Source organism: Bombina bombina, chromosome 2 (genome assembly GCF_027579735.1).
Source record: "Bombina bombina isolate aBomBom1 chromosome 2, aBomBom1.pri, whole genome shotgun sequence".
Classification (NCBI taxonomy): domain Eukaryota; kingdom Metazoa; phylum Chordata; class Amphibia; order Anura; family Bombinatoridae; genus Bombina; species Bombina bombina.
In genome coordinates, this window is record NC_069500.1 from 1,283,594,253 (window position 1) to 1,283,615,512 (window position 21,260).

The 21,260-nt window shown below is 34.3% G+C and overlaps 1 protein-coding gene across 1 annotated transcript in view; it reads right to left on the reverse strand.

Annotated features, from left to right (window-relative positions):
* SLIT2 (slit guidance ligand 2) overlaps positions 1-21,260 on the reverse strand; it is a 493,710-nt gene that overhangs the window by 48,823 nt on the left and 423,627 nt on the right. Inside the window, exons 21-29 of the mRNA XM_053704101.1 lie at positions 17,850-17,918; positions 15,330-15,401; positions 13,662-13,733; positions 13,040-13,111; positions 10,009-10,172; positions 8,436-8,560; positions 8,233-8,330; positions 5,011-5,150; positions 2,095-2,188 (exon numbers count right to left, since the gene is read on the reverse strand). Of these exons, the coding sequence (XP_053560076.1) occupies positions 2,095-2,188; positions 5,011-5,150; positions 8,233-8,330; positions 8,436-8,560; positions 10,009-10,172; positions 13,040-13,111; positions 13,662-13,733; positions 15,330-15,401; positions 17,850-17,918 (906 nt within the window). The remainder of the gene's footprint in view (positions 1-2,094; positions 2,189-5,010; positions 5,151-8,232; positions 8,331-8,435; positions 8,561-10,008; positions 10,173-13,039; positions 13,112-13,661; positions 13,734-15,329; positions 15,402-17,849; positions 17,919-21,260) is intronic.

The following is a 21,260-nucleotide window of genomic DNA, read 5'->3' on the forward strand; positions in this document are numbered from 1 at the left end:
CCCAGTGGGACTCAAAGCGCATTTTCAGCGCTCTCTCTTGGAATTAACCAAATCGGTTGCTAAATAGTAATAGTTGTTATTATTACCGAATTTAATGGTACTCATTTTATCAACCTCAGAAGGATAAAGGGCTGATCTCTGCAAGGATTTGAACCTGTGACCTTGGATCTTTTAAACAGGCTTTTTAGTATTCAGGGAATTTACCAACTGAGCTACCTCACCAGCATATATGTATGTGCTGTCTACTAGAGGGGTTTGGAAGACATTGAGGACTTGTGTTTTATGCCAGTCACAGGTTTTTACAGTCTGCACATGCTATCAGTAATATAATATTTAATTAGCCTTTTATATGCACTCTTACAGAGTCAAATGCATCTAACAACTGTTTTATAGCCGTTTCTAGATGTCTTCCCCCCCACACTTCTACATGTGTCTGACCTTAGTTTACCAAGACTCAAAAGACATCTCAAAAGCAACTATAATATGAATCATATTCACCACATTGAATTTTTTTTTTTCAAAAGTATAGCAATACCACAATAAATAAGAAGGATTGTAACTACATTAAACCATAGAGTGCACATTTATTAGATATCATAGCTAGCAAAACAAAAGATGCAAACTGCTTAGAAAGAAATGCAAATCTAGAGGATTAGGTGTTGTATTAGATGCTTAATTAAACAAGTCAAAATGATAAACAATTTAATAAATAATTTAAGTTTAAAAATGATTTATGGCATACTTAGGTAGGCTCAGCAGCATTGGTGCACTAGCTGGTGTTTTTTCACACCTCTATTCCACTTTTTTTTCATATGTATTTGAGCTCCTGAACAGGACAAACCTGATAACAACCTATAACAACATGTGTATGCACGTGCCACCAATCACCAAACACGCCCTGCACTGGAGTTTCAGTTTATTGGTGCTCTGTTAAAGGAGTTTAGCTATGTGTTTAACTCCTTTGTGGGGGATAACCACAAAACAAGGGGCACTAGTACATAAAGAAGATGCACTAATGAACAAGGGAATTTTACTTTTGCAATAGCATTAACATACAGAGTACCTTTTGTGTTGGATTTACCAGCTTAACCTCTTATAGTTTATTGAAAAAGGAGAATAAAAGATCCAGAAAAGCACATAAATGTTCATATTATGCTTGCAAAGAGTGTGGGAATAACTTATTAATTGCCGGCACCAAAACAGCACAAGGTTTACAATACTGGCGCCAATCATATATAATACTTTAAGCAGTCTTTTAACCCCTTCCAGACAGATCTAATACTCTAATCCAGTAGTCAAAATTCCCAACCCGAACATAAGTTTGTAAACCCAGCCTTTAAGACAACAATGAAGCATCGAAAGCACAAATTTTACCTTAAAGAGATAGAAAGGTAAAAAATTTAACTTTGCGTGGGTGGATTTGAATAGGAAATAAAAGCATTTTTGCAATATAGTTCTTTTAGCAAAAATGCTTCTAATAAAGGTTATTAATGTTTTTCTGTGGCATATGCGCATATCCTGTGAGTGCCTGTGCTCCAATACTCAAGTTTGGAGAGCTGCAAATGGTATGTACTGCATCTGTAAAGACTTAGGGGCATATTTATCAATGTGCAAGCGGACATGATACGAAGTAGCGTATCATGTCCGCCGCACATCGATAAATGCCGACAGCATACGTGTCAATCAACCTGATCGTATTCGATCGGGTTGATTTCTGTCCGCGGCCTCAGAGCAGGCGGACAAGTTATCGAGCAGCAGTCTTTAGACCGCTGCTTCATAACTTCTGTTTCCGGCGAGCCTGAAGACTCGCCGGAAACAATGGGGCATCAAGCTCCATAAGGAGATGGATAAATATGCCCCTTTGTTTGTGTCATACAAGCCCCAGCTGACTCTGAGAAGGTGTTGTGTTTAAATACTGGTACAAAATTGCTTCTATTTCATATTAAAATGCACATTTTAATTTTGACCTTTTCATCTGTTTAAACAGAAAACAAACTTTTTATTGCAACATTCTAAACTTTGGCATTTACATGACAACATTGCTGTAGGATACTGTGCATGGTTCTCACAAGAACAAAAGAGAGCAATACTCACTTATATCCCTTAGAAGTCAGAATGCATTTTGAGTCATGCTGACATGGGTTCACTTCCTGAGCACATAAGTCCAATTTCTCTTCACAAAGCTCACCTGCAAAACAGTAATATCAAATATGAATAAATGTTACAATTTTACAACATTTTAATGAAGCATTTGTATTTGTTCATCTTATTTTTAAAATATATTACACAACATATATTTCACTGTTGGGGGTATTGACTGTAGATATTTTATAAATCCCTAATTTTTATGTGACAACAGCTGAAATGTTGGCTAATAAGTCAGACTTTTAAAAACATTCTTATACTTTAATTACATTTCATTACTTTTTGTATATCCTATAGTTAGGACACATGTTACACTCCTACTGCATGTGCACAACATACATGCACATGCATACATATACATTTTACAATATAACACCTAGAAAAGTCAATGGCAGAAAACCTATAATAATTAGGGGTCTATATCAAAAGACTGAAGTACACAAGACCGAATGCCGCAATCCTGAAGTTCTAAAGACGGAAATTAAAAAACGCTGACATAACATAATCACAAATTTTAAAAATTTTAAAAAATCACTAACTTGTAAAATACAGAAATCCTGAAAGCAGTCTATATCTTTTCTATCTTTTTCACTTTGCTTGCAGGGTTCAAGGGTGCACACCGCCGATCCTCTAGTGTCCACACCAAGTGAACCTTGGGGAATGAGGTTTACAAGGGGGGCTTCCTTGAACCCCCCAGGCAAAGGCAAAATGATAGTGAAGATAGGGACATCCCAGCACATAATATCTATAGGTTCTTTAAATTTAAGGATTTAGATTTTTGGGATTTTGTTCTTTTTGCATTTTGGGGATTTTAGACATTAGGGATTATGATCTTTCTGGATTTCATTTCTGTTTTATGGTATTAGGGATTTTGAGTATTTTGATTGCCTCCCAATAATGAGAACATTTAAGTTCCCAATTAAATGTTAAAAAAACCTGTAACTTCCCAAATGAAACTCCACCACCCCACAGAATTTAGTGATATGATTTAATATACTACAATATATTCTTTAATGGGGGACATTGATTTTGAAATTTCCATGCTTTTTAACTAACATTTTTTTTTATTGCTATATCTATTGATCTTTCTAAACAAATGAAACGCAAATATAGATTTTACCCCATGTAAGTTAAGAACATTTTGGAAGAAAAAAGTTAACGGTATAGAAGAATATGTTCACAGTTTATGCAATCCAGACTTTCATGGACCGTTTAACTGCAAATTTCCTTATTCAACTTGGCTTGTATGAATATTTAAATTGACGTGAAACATTAAGGGCTGTATGTACAATTCTATGAGTGGACGAGGCTCCTGGCTGTTTAGTACATGGAGCCCTAGTATTTTAGTATAAAATGTTTAACTATGTTTTATGAAAACTTTGCCATATACTTCCATTATTTATTTTGCCACACCTTCATGAACATTGTGAATTTACTAGTTTTGAGAATTGGAAGTGCACACTGCAGAATTTACTAGTCTAACACTACCACACATATGTGCCTCTCTGTGTTTAGTAAAGATCATATGATACTGCAAAACAATGCCAGTTTTGCTAACAAAATGATAGTGGCAAGCCATGCTTAAAAAGTCAAGATAGGATCTTCCAGTTAAAGCAAGTGGTGTGTGTGTGGGGGGTGTTGTCCATTTGAAAACAATAGCAGCAGAAAATGTATTAATGTATCAAGAAAATTTATTGCAAACTTGCACAAAAGTCTTGTAACAAGATGTTCTACAAGGAGAACAAATATGTAGGAGAAAATGATTAGAACTAACCTTTTTCCACCTCATTTAGATTAGCAGCTTGTGCAACAAAGATAGAAGAGACAAGATACATATGTTTTCATTGAGAAAGCAGCCCAACAGCACATTAGCAAACAAACAAAAACAGCAAGGAATATGAGACAAAGACTGGGAACAAGAATCGTGTTTGCAACAACAACAAAAACATCTTAAAAGGAGGGTAACTGAAGATAAAATATTAATAACAACAAGACAAAGAAAAATTTAAAGTACACACATAAGGGAACATGGAAGTCCAGTGCTCGATAGTATGACTTATTTTGTAATTTTAGGTTTACAAAGCATAAGTGAAAAATACACAAAAATTCTGCAGGTAGAACCTACTATACAGCCATGATCAATGTCACATAATGTGACTATCATCTGTGTGCGGAAAACGATTAAAGAGATATGAAACCCAAAAATGTTCTTTTGTGATTCAAACAGAGCATACAATTTTATAAAAGTTTCCAATTCACTTTTATTATCAAATTTGCTTTGTTCCTATGGTATTCTTTGTTGAAGAGATACCAAGGTAGGAGTCCCTAGTCCTACATGGCAGGAAATAGTGCTGCCATCTAGTGCTCTTGCAAATGGATAACATTCTTGCAAAACTGCTGCCATACAGTGGTCCAGACACAAGCATGATCCTGAGCTTACGTCCTGCTGTTCAACAAAAGATCACAAGATAACAAAGAAAATTTGCTAATAGAAGTAAATTAAATTAGAAAGTTGTTTAAAATCATATGCTCTTTCTGAATCATGACAGAAACAATTTGGGTTACATGTCCCTTTAAGTATTCTCTGGTCTTCTTTGGAGTTTTAATGACTTTCTAGATCTCACCCCATATTAATATAGAGATGGCTTTATGTGCACTCTTAATTGATGCTTTCTGAACCGCAGATAATATATTTCTGATGCAAACAACTTTACATCCAGAGTGTATTTACATGATAGAATGCTTTGGAAAACCATGTTCCTTTAATCAAATAAAAGCTTATTAGAAATATTTGTCTTAATGTATCACATAAATCCTGTTACAAAACCTTTACATTACCTATTATCGTATTACGGACATTCTCACCTGTGTATTCCACTGGGCAAAGGCATGTGTAATTGTTGATGCCATCAACGCAAGTTGAATTATTCTCACAATCATTATCTTCGCAGTCGTCTATGTTAACCTCACAGTTTTCGCCTTCAAATCCGTCTGCGCAAGTACACCTTGTGCACGTAAATGTTCAAAGGATAAATTATTCAGTCAAAATATATTGTCTACTAATCATCAAGCAAATCCATTCTACTCTCAATTTTTAACTTTACAACTGATTATATACACAACATATATCAACATACAACTAAGCACATTGTACTTACATACTGAAAACATCATGTTAAAGATCAAGACAAAGAAACTATTATTCTCTGTATAATGTGTTGGCATTTGAAGTCTTAAAGGGATATTAAACAGTATGATATTGTAATAGAAGTGTTTTATTAGGTGTAGTTAAAAAAAAACTTTTCAATTTCAGTGTAATTTAACGCTGAAAATTGTTGTTTTCCTAAATTCCACTGAGTTTCTATAAAGCAATGGGCACCTCCATGTTTTAATTTGTTTTCGCCTTATCTATCTCTCCTGCTGAGGACAACTGGGGGCAGATATAAAACAGGCACTGTGCAAACAAGGCTGTGTGGAACATAGGATTGTGAAAGTAACTATCTAACAGGGTTTCCACACAGTTTTCTTTGCACTGTGTCTTTTATTGCCTGTTTTTTTTTATCTGTCCATACTTGTGCTCAACAGAAGAGAAAGATAATGACAAACTTAAGTTCAAACATGGCAGCGCTCATTACTATATAAAAGCTAGAGTACTCTGTAGAAGCTAAATCTTTACTCTTATATCTTTAATCTTTAAATAACTAATATAATTGTAAAAAATACATTACATATTATTGTAATGCTAATCTTTGTTTTGGATACATAATATCTAGCATGTAGTTACTGTTTAATATCCCTTTTAATATTTAAATTCGCTTTTTACACTGTTACGCATAATTGTAAATGTGGATCAATTTAGATCAATTAGGAGCAAATTGTCAAGATAAGTGAGAAAATGTTAGTTCTGTAAGGAGTTCAAATTAATCTAGATTAGGGATAATTTCTAAATGACTCGCAAAGAGAAGCATTTTATATCAAGTAATTTTTACACAAGCTTTAATTGGTAGATTAGAAATATTGGGTGAATGATTTGCTGTGATTTTAATTAAGAGTTTAATTATTTTACTTCATAAACACATTTAAGGTAATTGTACTGTGTGATTAAACAACTTCATATAAAAGCTGATCACAGAGTGTTTATTAGTTACCATAATAATTGTGGAATTAATTGTTAAATTTCCCTTTCACTAGAAATTACATTTTAACAAGCATATGCCTAAAAACAGCAGGAATTCAAAAATGTGAATAAAACAAATTGCAAGTCTTCCGGGAAAATAAGTTACTTTATTATTTAAAATGGATTCATAATAAAAATAATGTATAAATCACATTTGCAGCCAATGAAAACAGGCAGTACGTAGGTAGCCAAGACACGTAGGGCCCATTCTGTAACGCTCTCTGGGCTGGTGAAATTCTTTAAGAATACTCGCCAGTACTTCTATTTTCATAGTGGAATTCTATAAAGTCACTTTTTACCCTGAAAACAGGATGTCTCTCTAAGGGCGTATACTGCATTTTCATATGGGAAGGAGACGCATACATTAGAAAAGTGCACAATTAAAATCGTAATTTTATAATTTATGCAAAACGAATAATTCAGCCATTCACACAAATATACACAGGAAAATAAGGTGCATCAAAAACCGTAACAAAGTTGTTCACCAAAAATTTGAATGTAAATTACACATAAATTAATCATATTAAATATGCACAGCGTAAATCGTAATTTAAGAACAGTGGATGTGCAAAAAACACATATAAATCCATACTTGTAAATTTAGAGTCATATCAGGCCAAATCATTATTCTAAGTTTGATTAAATACTAATTTAGTAAATACATGGAATTAAATCTGATCAAAGTAAAAATATGGAATAAAAAAATCTATCAGTTTAGGGGTGAGAAAAAGTGCTTTATAAGTATTATTAAAGAGAGGGAGAGGATTTGTAAAATTCCACCAGTCTGAGAAAGGAATGAAACTAATATGAAGTAGATTTATTACTGTACATGTGCTGTCTTTTCCTATAATGAAATATCTGGAGTTTATTGTAAAATGCTATCCAGGCGTACCTCCGAGATATTGCGGTTTTGGTTCTAGACCACCGCAATAAAGTGAATATAGCCATAAAGTGAGTCACACTTATTTTTTTGTTTCCCAGTGCATATAAAAGTTATACACTATACTATAGTCTAATAAAGGGACAGGAAACCCCAAAAATGTATTTCATGATTTGGATAGAATATTCCATTTCAAACAACTTTCCTATTTACTTCTAGTATCAAATTTGCTTCATTCTCTTCTTATTCATTGCTGAAGGAACAACAGTGCACTACTGGCACCTAGCTAAACACATCTAGTTAGCCAATCGCAAGAGACAAATGTGTGTAGGCACCAATCAGCAGCTAGCTCCCCCTAGTGTAGGATATGTGCATATTCTTTTTCAACAAGGGATACCAAGAGAACAAAGCATATTTGAATATATAAGTGAATATAAAAGTGTCTTAAATTATATACTCTATCTAAATCATGCAAATTTAATTTTGACTTTCCTATACCTTTAAGTGTGGAATATTATTGTGTCTAAAAAAAATAACTGAAAATACTTTATTGCTAAAAATGCTAACCATCATCTGAGCCGTCAGTGAGTCAATCTTTTTGCTGGTTGTGTGTATATATAGGTGCGTATATTTGTGTATTTATGTGTTTACATGTGCTCATATACTGGAAAAATGGCACCAATAGACTTGCTCAACACATGGTTGCATCAAGTTGTAAAAAAGCAATATCTGCGAAGCACAATAAAGCGAAGCACGATGTATGACTGTAATTACTGGAGAGGTGATAGATCCTAGGGATATGGCAAAGGAATTGATAGTATATGACAGTTCCCTGTGGTACTGAAACATTGTAAGAAACAATTTTACTGATTTGTGTTAATAATATATAAAATAAAGAGGTTATTTTTTTTAAAAAATGTTTTCAAATAGTTTACCTGACTTTCAGTTTCAAGCAGAGATGTATTACAACTTATAAAGACCTTTATACAAATTACAGTTGTGCATTATACATGAAACAGTAGCTACATACCAAAAGCCATCTTTCTCTCCTTCCTTTAAGTGGCAGGTTCCCCCATTGTTGCACGGGTTACTAATGCAAGCATGTATTGGGATATTACAATCTTGTCCCTGTGAATATAACAGCGCAACATCATATTATATAGGATTCTGCTTTACTTTCATAGGAATTAAGCTTAATATATATTATAATAAATATATGTGTTGTTTTAATACCTTGAACCCGTATGGGCATGTACACCTGTAGAAGTCGACAGGATCATTGTTGCAGGTACCATCATTTTTGCATGGATTGGATAGGCATGGATTACATTTGGCAAGAATATTAATGTCAACTGGTCCTATAGAAAAATAGAGTTTCACAGTTTTAAGAGATACTGAAAAATCAGCTAAACAGATTACATGATTTATGTAAAAATATAACTATAGTTTACTAGTCAGGGGTTAATAGTTAATAACCCAGATATAGATACACACATATGATACATAAGATCAATGTTTCAGTTTAGATTAAGAAATAGTATATTACAGTAAATTCATGTTGTCCTGTAATCATCTAGATAGGGAAATATTTATAAATTTTACATACAAACTTTTTATTAGTGATATCATTGCTTTATTTGTTTTTTAAATCCAGGTGACATCTGTTTGTTTTTCTATAAACTGGTGATTCCATAAACCAATGTAAAACATTTCAGAAACAACATGGAAGTCAATAAAATAAAATGTAATCAGATTTGGTTTGACAGCTACAGCATTAAAAGACAAAAATCATTTGTTTTTTAATATTTCTTTCAGTTTGTGAAAGAAGAGAACAGTACAAGGGCACATAGGATACATGCGTGTCAAAAATATAGACAACATCTTTACACATCAGGTAGGTCAGAAGGTTGGTGGATAAGGATTTTTCACCAATAACCAAAAGGGATTTGGACTCTTACCTGGAATTGGAAAACCACAAGACCCTGGGATTTCTAGGGCAAGGAGTGTGACAAAACCAAAAGCAAAAAATGTAAAGGCTATTACAAGATTAGTCAAATAAATTAATTTACATAGGATATATAGATGTGTATATTTAAAAAATAAATATTTTATTTTCAAATTAATTCATTTGAGTATGTAGAGATGGTCTGATGTATTTTTCTCAATTAAAATGGTAACAGTAATTTTCTACTAAAGGTTTGATTTTTTTTTGTATAAACAACAAACTAGCAGTCATTCCTTAAAGGGATTACTAAACCCGATTTTTTCTTTGATGATTCAGATAGAGCATTCAATTTTAAGCAACTTTCTAATGTATTCCTATAAACATTTTTTCTTCGTTCTCTTGCTATCTTTATTTAAAAAGCAGCACCCTGGATAGCACTTGTTTATTGGTGAATACATTCAGCCAACCAATCAGCAAGTGCTAACTAGGTTCTAAACCAAAAAAGGTCCGGCTCCTAAGCTTTACATTCCTGCTTTTTAAATAAAGATAAGAGAACGAAGAAAAATTGATTATAGGAGTAAATTAGAAAGTTGCTTAAAATTGCGTGCTCTATCTGAATCATTAAAGTATAATTTTGACTTTAGTGTCTCTTTAATGGGAATAGGCTACATAGTAAGTAACAGCGAGTGAAAATTGATCAAGTGTATTGATGGAAGATTTGCTTCTAGTATCCGCATTGTTATTCTTAAAGCAAGAAACAGCAGCACAGTTTGATTCTCCAGGCTGAGACAAATCCGTGCGTTACAGCATATCGTTTTCCTTTTATTTTATTGGTCAAATTTATAGAAAATGGAATCTTACCATGACAAGTAAATTTTTTTGACGGGGTTGTGAGGAGAAGTTTATCTGCCATTTCTCCTGGTCCAGTACATCTGGCAATACCAGGTTCTTTATATTCAGACTTTACCCAATCTGAAAGCCACTGTAGATTACAGTCACAATATAGAGGATTTGCTCCGATTGCACTGAAAAAAAAACAACTATATTGTTTATCATCAGAATGTAAATGAGGGATTTACCAGTATTCAAGCAGATAATATCAAAACGTCATCTTCCATTGTAAAGGGATGATGATAAAGGTTTTTCTAAACCCATGTAACATCATATGTTGACTACATCATTTCCTGGGACAGTCCCGAGTTTTTGTTTTCCTATATAATGCTGTAGGAATAAGATATAAGTGTTTGTAGATCAAATAATGCAATATTAAAAACTGTGTGCATGTTAAGTGCTATTTACATAGACCTTTTTGGCAAAAAGAAAACATTTGCTGGTCATTATTTGTTTAACATGCTTATGCGATTGATCTGCTGAAAAGTGTTGGCAATGATGCAGTAATAGTACAGGGGTGTTGTCAATGGGGCTTGTAGGGGCCTAGTGCCCAAGTGTGCCCACAACTCTTATCAGCACCTAACTTGCCTGTACAGGGACTGCTTCTGTGCAGATAGAGTTTGCTGTATGTCTATAACTGGGAAAGAGATAATTACATACTTGTGGTTGTGAGTAAATGGTGTGTGTATATACAGATACTTTTGTTTTTATTTGTAGTGGTATAGATATAACTGTGTAGAAAATAAATATATATACACACACACATATATACATATATACAAACACACACACACACACATATATAGATATATATAAACACACACACATATATATATACAGTATATATATATACTGTATATAGTATATAAATATATATAAAAATAAATATATGAATGGAAAAAGTTGGAGCTTGTTTTCTTATTATAAACCTGCATCCCGGTAAATAACATTGGGTTCAAACCCAGGACATTTTCTATACAACCTCTACCTATGTGTGGATTTATCCCTTGTTTTGTGTAACCTTGAACTTAATGTAAGGGTGGATGTTGTAAACCCTAATTTGGCACCTGCGGTGCACGAATCTTTGTACCTGTTTGTTTTCAAATAAAGCTCCTTTAAAAAATAAATAAATATATATACTTTATATATATATATATATATATATATATATATATATATATATATATATATATATAAAGTTGTATGCAAAAGTTTAGGCACCCTGACAATTTCCATGATTTCCATTTATAAATAATTGGGTGTTTGGATCAGCAATTTCATTTTGATCTATCAAATAACTGAAGGACACAGTAATATTTCAGTAGTGAAATGAGGTTTATTGGATTAACAGAAAATGTGCAATATGCATCAAAACGAAATTAGACAGGTGCATAAATGTGGGCACCCTTGTCATTTTGTTGATTTGAATACCTGTAACTACCTAGCACTGATTAATTGGAACACACAATAGGTTTGGTGAGCCCATTAAGCCTTGAACTTCATAGACAGGTGCAGCCAATCATGAGAAAAGGTATTTAAGGTGGCCAATTGCAAGTTGTTGTTCTCTTTGACCCTCTGAAGAGTGGCAACATGAGTGCCTCAAAACAACTCTCAAATGACCTGAAAACAAAGATTGTTCAACATTATGGTTTAGGGGAAGGCTACAAAAAGCTATCGCAGAGATTTAAGCTTTCAGTTTCCACTGTGAGGAACATAGTGAGGAAATAGAAGACCACAGGCACAGTTGTTGTTAAGGCCAGAAGTGGCAGGCCAAGTAAAATATCAGAGGCAAAGGCAAAGGATGGTGAAAACAGTTAAAAACAGCCCACAGACCACCTCCAAAGACCTACAACATCATCTTGCTGCAGATGGTGTCACTGTGCATCGTTCAACAATTCAGCGCACTTTGCACAAGGAGAAGCTGTATGGGAGAGTGATGCGGAAGAAGACTTTTCTGTACACACGCCACAAACAGAGTCGCTTGAGGTATGCAAATGCACATTTGGACAAGCCTGCTTCATTTTGGAAGAATGTGCTGTGGACTGATGAAACAAAGATTGAGTTATTTGGTCAAAACAAGGGGCGTTATGCATGGTGGCGAAAGAACACAGCGTTCCAAGACAAACACTTGCTACCCACAGTAAAATTTGGTGGATGTTCCATCATGCTGTGGGGCTGTGTGGCCAGTGCCGGTACTGGGAATCTTGTTAAAGTTGAGTTCACTCAATATCAGCAGATACTTGAGAATAATGTTGAGGAATCGGTCACAAAGTTGAAGTTACTCCGGGGCTGGATATTTCATCAAGACAACGACCCAAAACACTGCTCAAAATCTACTCTGGCATTTATGCAGAGAAACAAGTACAATGTTCTGGAATGGCCATCCCAGTCCCCAGACCTGAATATCATTGAAAATCTGTGGGGTGATTTGAAGCGGGCAGTCAATGCTCGGCAACCATCAAACCTAACTGAACTGGAGATGTTTTGCAAGGAGAAATGGTCCAAAATACCTTTATCCAGAATCCAGACAATCATCACAAGCTATAGGAAATGTCTAGAGGCTGTTATTTCTGCTAAAGGAGGCTCTACTAAATATTGATGCAATATTTCTGTTGGGGTGCCAAAATTTATGCACCTGTCTAATTTCGTTTTGATGCATATTGCACATTTTCTGTTAATCCAATAAACCTCATTTCACTACTGAAATATTACTGTGTCCTTCAGTTATTTGATAGATCAAAATGAAATTACTGATCCAAACACCCAATTATTTATAAGTGAAAATCATGGAAATTGTCAGGGGTGCCTAAACTTTTGAATACGACTGTATACACACACACACACAGAGAATATTAAAAATAACTAATATTATTATTAATATTTATTATGTACTACACAGTTCCAGCGTATAAAATTGCAATCACAGTAAATAGGACATTAGTTTAATAACTAATAGTTTTCCAACAGCCTGGTGTTTCCATGATAAAATAAATATACTTACAGATGTGACAAAGCTGTAAGGTCGCTGAATGCTCCTTCAGGTATGGCAGAAATGTTGTTACCATGCAAAGATCTGAAAGGTGAAAAAGATGTTGATATTTATTAAAAAATGTTTTCTTTAAATGTTACAACCTTTAAATTTTTTAAATTCATATGAGTACAAAGAACCTTATACCTACAGCAGTTGCACGTGAGCGATATTGGGTTTATCGCTGCTGTTAGCGTGCTGTGGGTTAGCGTGTGAGTGAAAACATTTTACTTTCATCTTGTAATACGCACACTACTTGACACATGCAGAAATCTTACTTCTAGCAGAGTTAACGCGTGAGCGATAAATAGCGCTCCACTCGTAATCTAGCCCTAAAATGGTAGTTTGTATTCACTGCCAATTGATTACTATATTATATTTAAGTCAAATATTTCATTGCTCTAAAAACAAGTATTAAAAACTTTCATTCAAAATTCTATCCAATTCCAATCATAAATAATGGGTACTATGAATTACCCGAATAGTGCCAGCTCAGTAGTCTTTAACCACAGGGCACCAGTTCCTTTATATAGCAGGCAGTTTTTAACCTCATAGCCCTGCAAGTTCCTCTCTTTATGTAGTGTTAGTAACTTACAAGAGTCGAAGAGACTTTAAACCATCAAATGCCTTGAGTGGAATACATCTGAGACGATTGTAACTAAGAATCCTGAATAGAAACAAAAGAGAAAATGGTAAAATGTATCTGATATACAAAACCTGGGCGTGCTCTTTCTGGAACTTCTAGACATTAATAACACCATAAATAATAACACTATCTCCACAATCACACAACAAGCCTGCATAGAACTATTTTCTTTAGCAGTAAATAGGCTATCAATAGCACATGTATATAAGATTTTAACTGCAAATACACGCCCTTTATGAGCCTAACTTGTCAGAATGGTTTATAACCATAAAATGATTGGAGATTGGACTGAGCTCATCCCTTAATTGCAATTAATACATCTTTATGAATAATGATGTGCAGAATCTGATTTGGAGATGACTAATTAACTTTTCACTTTAAGGGATATTTTAGTGTAAAAATAAAATGTTCTATTTCATTAAACCATTTTATTCTTAAACAAATCCCTTTTTCTACTATGTTTTAAAGGGGAATTTTACTGTAGATTTTTCTACCCTTTAATTTGTTCCCACTGATACATTTTAACTGCTGAAGTGTATTAAATTGTTTATAAATAGGGTTGTTTACTTTTATTTTGTTGTTTGAAACAGGTGCTTTATCCTGTTAAAACTGTCATCTATACTGAAATGTTCTCTACAGTATTAACTATAGAAATGCATTGCTAGCGAGAGGCAGCAGAACTCAACTTTCCAATAGGGATGATAGAAAGAGCCTAGCCAATTTGAAAGGGTTTTCCTAGAGCTGTTTTAAATTCAACTAACTCTTGTCAGACACTTTCCTGGGGACATTGTTTAATTTACTCTTTAAAAGCATTCCAGGAATATCCCCTTTCTGATTTAGAAGAGGATACAGCCTATGATTAGAGAATATGCATGCATACCTGCTCCTGATTGGTTCACAAGGTAAATCCTGAACATGAGCACAACTTTGACAATAAATGTAACCCCTATTCATTAACATTGTAAATGAAAGAAATGCTTTTAAAAATAAAACGTGCTAACAAAATACAGCTTTTTATATTTACCCTAGAATTATCCTTTACATCTTAATTCCCATAACTAAATCATTAGCAATCTATAGATTTTTGTTTTGTTTTATTAATTTATATCAAATGTTGTTTATCCAGTACACTAAATGTAATACAAAAGTTAAAGGGATACTAAACCCACATTTTTTTCTTTCATGATTCAGATAGAGCATGCAATTTTAAGCAACTTTCTAATTTACTCTTATAAGCCATTTTCTTCGTTCTCTTGCTATCTTTATTTGAAAAAGCAGGAATCTAAGCTAAGTAGCGAGCCTATCTTTGGTTCAGCACCATGGATAGCACTTGCTGATTGGTGGCTACATTTAGCCACCAATCAGCAAGCGCAACCCAGATACTGAACCAAAAATGTGCCAGATCTTAAACTTAAATTCTTGCTTTTCACATAAAGATAGCAAGTGAATGGAGAAAAATTGATAATAGGAGTAAACTAGAAAGTTGCTTAAAATTGCATGCTCTATCTGAATCATGAAAGAAAAAAATGTGGGTTTAGTATCCCTTTAACTGGGTAATACATCAAAACAAAAATATCATCAATTTCAAAATGCATTGAATGTGCGATCAATACTTACAGTGTAAGCAGCTGTGTCATGTTGCTGAAGCTCTGGTTAGATAAAGTGCTGATTCGATTGTTGCTCAGGTCTCTAAAAAAAGCCACATGTTCTGAGTTACTTTATAATCAAAGCAACATTTAGAGAAAAACATACAGAGCACATTCTTAAGTACTGAAGTGGTTTATGGTGAAAAGAACACAAAAAAGTATTTTTGATATTACTTTACGACAAGCGTTACTAAACAGTGTTAAAGGTTAATTTACATACAGGTATGCTATATTTTATGTAGTGCCCTTAGGGGGCAGCAGGCAAACCAGATTTGCTTTACTGGAGGCTAAGTGCAGTTCACATCTGCAGCTTTTAACAAATCCATAATTATTAGCAGATAATCACAGCATAATATACAGCAGATCTGAAGGTCATTTAAAGCCAATGTTCTGCAAAATTTGGCCCATATAAGCCAAAGAAACAATCAACTCCTTGATATTTATATATAAAATAAAAAGTTTAGTAATGCAATATATATTCATTGTTTGTGTTGCCCCCTTTTTCATGTAAATTAGCTCAGAAAATGGGGAATCTTCTAATTCCTAGCGCTGGAAATGCACCTTGTATCTTTCCCTAATTGGATTTAGCAGATAACAACTGCAATGCAATGCATTTTATACTATCATAATGGCTGTGGCTACACTTGTCAGCTGCAGACCCAAGCCTGGTTTTACTCCTCCAAATAAGGTATATGGTTGATGGAGTTTGGCTACTGGAAAACAATTGTAGCAAACAACATACTGATTTGTTAAAAAAAATGTTTAGACGTGACTGACAGTTTATTCTATAGCAGTGATGGGTAACCGTGACACCCCTGATGTTTCAGGACTACATTTCCTATGATGCTTAACTAAAGAGCCTAAGCATCATGGGAAACGTAGTTCCAACACATCTGTAGTGCCAAGGTTAGCCATTACTGCTCTATAGCAAGAAAAAAATAAATGTCTGTTAGTTGCAAGGTTTTCTGAGATTTAACAAATTACACTAGGTTAATTGTAAACATCAGTATATTACACTATTTTAATGTCACTATAAAGATGTTCATGAAAATGTCTTTCATGTCTAAATGCTTGATGGGTAATAGTCCCTAAGCTTATTCTTGTACTGGTACTAAAATCCTTCTGTCATCAATTTGAAAAAGCTTTATTTACACATATAGGCATTTTTTAAATATGAGGTAAAAGCTATTTAAATCAATATTCCTGTATCAGTTGTGAACTTTCTATCAATGCTAATTGACTTATTGGCATTTCCTACTATTGCTCAGTATAAGCCAATGAGCATTAGTAGGAAGTGCCTGTTAGCCAATGAACATTAGTGAGTTAAATAACCGGTACCCATATATTTTAATTAATTTAAAAAGTTTTTACTTCACATATTTTATGCACAAAAAAAAACTTGTTTGGACGCTGCTTTAAAATATGTATGAGAACATTTAAAGGGCCATAATACCCAAATGTTGAAACACTTGAAAGTGATGCAGTATAGCTGTAAAAAGTTGACCAGAAAATATCACCTGAACATCTCTATGTAAAAAAGAAAGATATTTTTACCTCAAAAGTTCCTCAGTAGCCACATCCCATTGTAAAGGACTTCTAAGCAGCAAATCAGTATGTCTGCCCCGGGACAGCTAAGGGGTTGAGCCTCGTGCACTCTCATGTTATTTCTCTATTCAGTTTAAAGGAAGTTTAATATGAAATCTCATGAGAGTTAAGTCAAATCACATGAGATTTACCTGCAGCTGGGCAGCAGTTGAGTATAACTTTTTACACAGAACTTACTCTGCTGTGCTGAGGAGATTGTGAGGTAAAATATCTTCCTTTTTTACATAGAGATGCTCAGGTGATATTTTCCTGTCAGCTTTTTACAGTTATACTGCATCAGTTTCAAGTGATTTAGTATTATGTCCCTTTAATTGTGCACAGAATCCCTTAAAGGGACAGTCTACACCAGAATTTTTATTATTTAAAAATATAGATAATCCCTTTATTACCTATTCCCCAGTTTTACATAACCAACACTGTAATATTAATACACTTTTTACCTCTGTGATTATCTTGTTTCTAATCCTCTGCAGACTGCCCACTTATGTCAGTTCTTTTGAAAGACTTGCATTTTGGCCAATGGGTGCTAACTCATAAATAACTCCACAGGAGTGAGCACAATGTTATAATATGCTACACATGAACTAGCAGTGTCTAACTGTGGAAAACTGTCAAAATGCACTGAGCTACGAGGCTGTTCAATGTCTTAGGAATTAGCATTTGAGCCTACCTAGGTTCAGCTTTCCACAAAGAATACCAAGAGAGCAAAGCAAATTTAATAATAAAAGTAAATAATGAAGTTGTTAAAAATAAGATGCCCTATTGGAATCATGAAAGTATAATTTTGACTAGACTGTCCATTTAACTATACATAATTATTAATAGAGGTAAAACATAAGAATAAAAAAAAAGTATACCCAGCAAATGTTCAATTTGTTATACTTACATAAGTGTTAAGTGCTTGTAATTAGACAGCTCCTTGGGAACAAGAGGAAATTGATTTCCGTCCAAGTATCTAAGCACAAAAGCAATGAAAGTAATTACTATATTATAATACTGAAATAATTTGTTAGTATACACTTAAAGGTTAAAAGATACATCTTTGGAAAGGTAAGAAAATTAGGAAATACATTGCTACAGACCATAACTTATTTCTTCGAGTCAGCAGTGTGCATAATGTGTTTGATTTAACCCCTTAGTAACCACAGCACTTTTGAATTCTCTTACCGTTAAGGACCAGGGCTATTTTTACATTTTTGCCTTGCTTGTGTTTAGCTGTAATTTTTCTCTTACTCATTTACTGTACTCACACATAGTATATACCGCTTTTCTCGCCATTAAATGGGCTTTCTAAAGATACCATTATTTTCATCATATCTTTAAATTACTATAATTTTTTTTTTATAAAAATGATGAATAAATTGAAAAAAACACACTTTTTCTAACTTTGACCCCAAAATCTGTTACACATCTGCAACCACCAAAAAACACCCATGCTAAATAGTTTCTAAATTTTGTCCTGAGTTAAGAAATTCCTAATGTTTACATGTTCTTTGCTTTTTTTGTAAGTTATAGGGCAATAAGTACAAGTAGCACTTTGCTATTTCCAAACCATTTTTTTTCTCAAAATTAGCGGTAGTTACATTGTAACACTGATATCTGTCAGGAATCCCTGAATAACCCTTCACATGCATATATTTTAATTTAGTAGACAACTCAAAGTATTGATCTATGCCCTTTTTGGTATCTTTAATGGCTCCATTTCACTGCCAAATGCGATCAAATAAAAAAATTTTTTCACTTTTTTACAAACTTTAGGAAATTATTTACAAACAGCTTTGTATATGTATATTTTATGCGACCATTTCACCGCCAAATGCGATTAAATTTTAAAAAAATCGCTCACTTTTTCACAAACTTTAGGCTTTTCACTGAAATTATTTACAAACAGCTTGTGCAATTATTGCACAAATAGTTGTAAATGCTTTTCTGGGATCCTCTTTGTTTAGAAGTAGCAGAAATTTATGGCTTTGGCGTTACTTTTTGGTAATTAAAAGGTCGCTAAATGCCGCTGCGCACCACATTTGTATTATGCCCAGCAGTGAAGGGGTTAATTAGGTAGCTTGTAGGAAGCTTGTAGGGTTAATTTTAGCTTTAGTGTAGAGATCAGCCTCCCACCTGACACATCGCACCCCCTGATCCCTCCCTGACCCCTCGTAAATATTAATTTTAGCTTTAGTGTAGTGTAGTAGACAACCCAAAGTATTGATCTATGCCCTTTTTGGTATCTTTAATGGCTCCATTTCACTGCCAAATGCGATCAAATAAAAAATTTTTTTCACTTTTTTACAAACTTTAGGAAATTATTTACAAACAGCTTGTGCAATTATTGCACAAATGGTTGTAAATGCTTCTCTGGGATCCCCTTTTTTCAGAAATAGCAGACATATATGGCTTTGGCATTGCTTTTTGGTAAGAAGAGGGCTGCTAAATGCTGCTGTACACCACACTTGTATTATGCCCAACATTGAAGGTGTAAATTAGGGAGCTTGTAGGGTTAATTTTAGCTTTAGTGTAGAGATCAGCCTCCCACCTGACACATCGCACCCCCTGATCCCTCCCTGACCCCTTGTAAATAGCTCCCTTCCCTCCCCCACCCCATAATTGTCACCGCCATCTTAAGTACTGGCAGAAAGTCTGCTAGTACTAAAATAAAAAGCTTTTTTTTTATTGATTTATTTTTTTAAATATTTTATTTATTTTAAATATATTTTCTGCAGTGTAGGATCCCCCCTAAGCCTCCAACCTCCCTGATCCCCCCCCAAACTGCTCTCTAACCCGTCTCTGCCCCCCTGTGCACTCCCGGATCCGAAACTTCTCTCCAGTGATGGGCCGCCCACCAGCCTCCCTGCTACAGCTCCCACCCACCAATGATCGGCATAATCGCTGGCCGATGCAGAGAGGGCCACAGAGTAGCCCTCTCTGCATCAGTTTGGTTAAAAAGGGTATTGCACGATGCATCAATATTGTGGCATCGCTGCAATACCCTGAAAGCTGCTAGAAGGGATCACAATCACTTCCAGAGCTTGAAACCCCAGAGGACGTACCAGGCACGCCATTGGTCATTAACGACCGTTTTTTGTAGGACATGGCTGGCACGTCCTTGGTCGTTAAGGGGTTAAAAGGATATGAAACACAATTTTTTTTTCATGATTCAGATAGAGAATGCCATTTTAAACAACTTTCTAATTTACGTCTATTTTCACATTTTCTTTGTTATCTTGTGATCTTTCATTGAAAAGCAGGGAGGTCAGCTCAGAATTTTGGAAGATTGTAGTTTAATCATTAATCTCTTCATCCAATATTTTAGAATTAAAGGCATATAAAAAGGTACATTTCATAAAGAATAAAAAGCATTTACACAATATTCTGATATTTGTAATTAATTACAAAAATAATATATCACAAACTGTTAGAATTGTGCCGCTCTTCCTGCACCCGTCTTTTTTCTTTTTTCTTAAACCTTTTATTTTCGTCACTATCTTTCAATCAGAAACCGGGACAGCTGGTGTCCTTGGAAGAAACACACAAGCCCCTTACTCGTATAGCGCATGCGCTAGATATTTGATGCCTTTGCAGAGTATGCCCTGGGTTCTGATTGGAAGATTGAAGAAAGTGACAAAAAAAAGTCTAAGATATATTATTATTTTTAATACATGCAAATTACATTAAACTTATGAATGAAAGTGCCAATAATTTGTTAAGATGGTTCACACACAACAGGGCGTTTGAACAAATGCTTTGGTTTGTAAAGCACTTTTATTGCTCTTGAGAAAGACGGCTGGGACCGTTGAAACGCTTTTGCGCTGAGCCAAATAAAGACAAACTTTTTTACTCAATCTGTGATTTTGTCTTTTCATATTGGGAAGGAGCCGGTAACCTGCAATATACACTGTGAGTAGATATTCACCTTTGTATGGTGTATTGTCTGATATTTCAGCACCACTATTTTGCACCTAGAGTTATACAACCGAGGAAGGAAAGGAAAGGAAGATACCAACGACTGATACAAGCTGAACCAGCGCCTCCAGCTAGCACATCCGTTTGAACAAAGTTTACCATCACTTTCAGTAAAAGCTGTGCCAGACGATATGAATCTTGGTCCCAAGACTGCATTTCTAACTAGCCGATAGGGACAATTCCCACATAAAAATGTTGGTTTATTTTGCTCAGCAACATCCGTGTAATAAATAAATTTAAAAAAAAAACTGTAATACATTTTGAAACATTTTCCTTTAAATGGAAAAGAAAAAAATGAGTACCAAGTCCCTTTAAGTAAATGTAAATACTACTACTA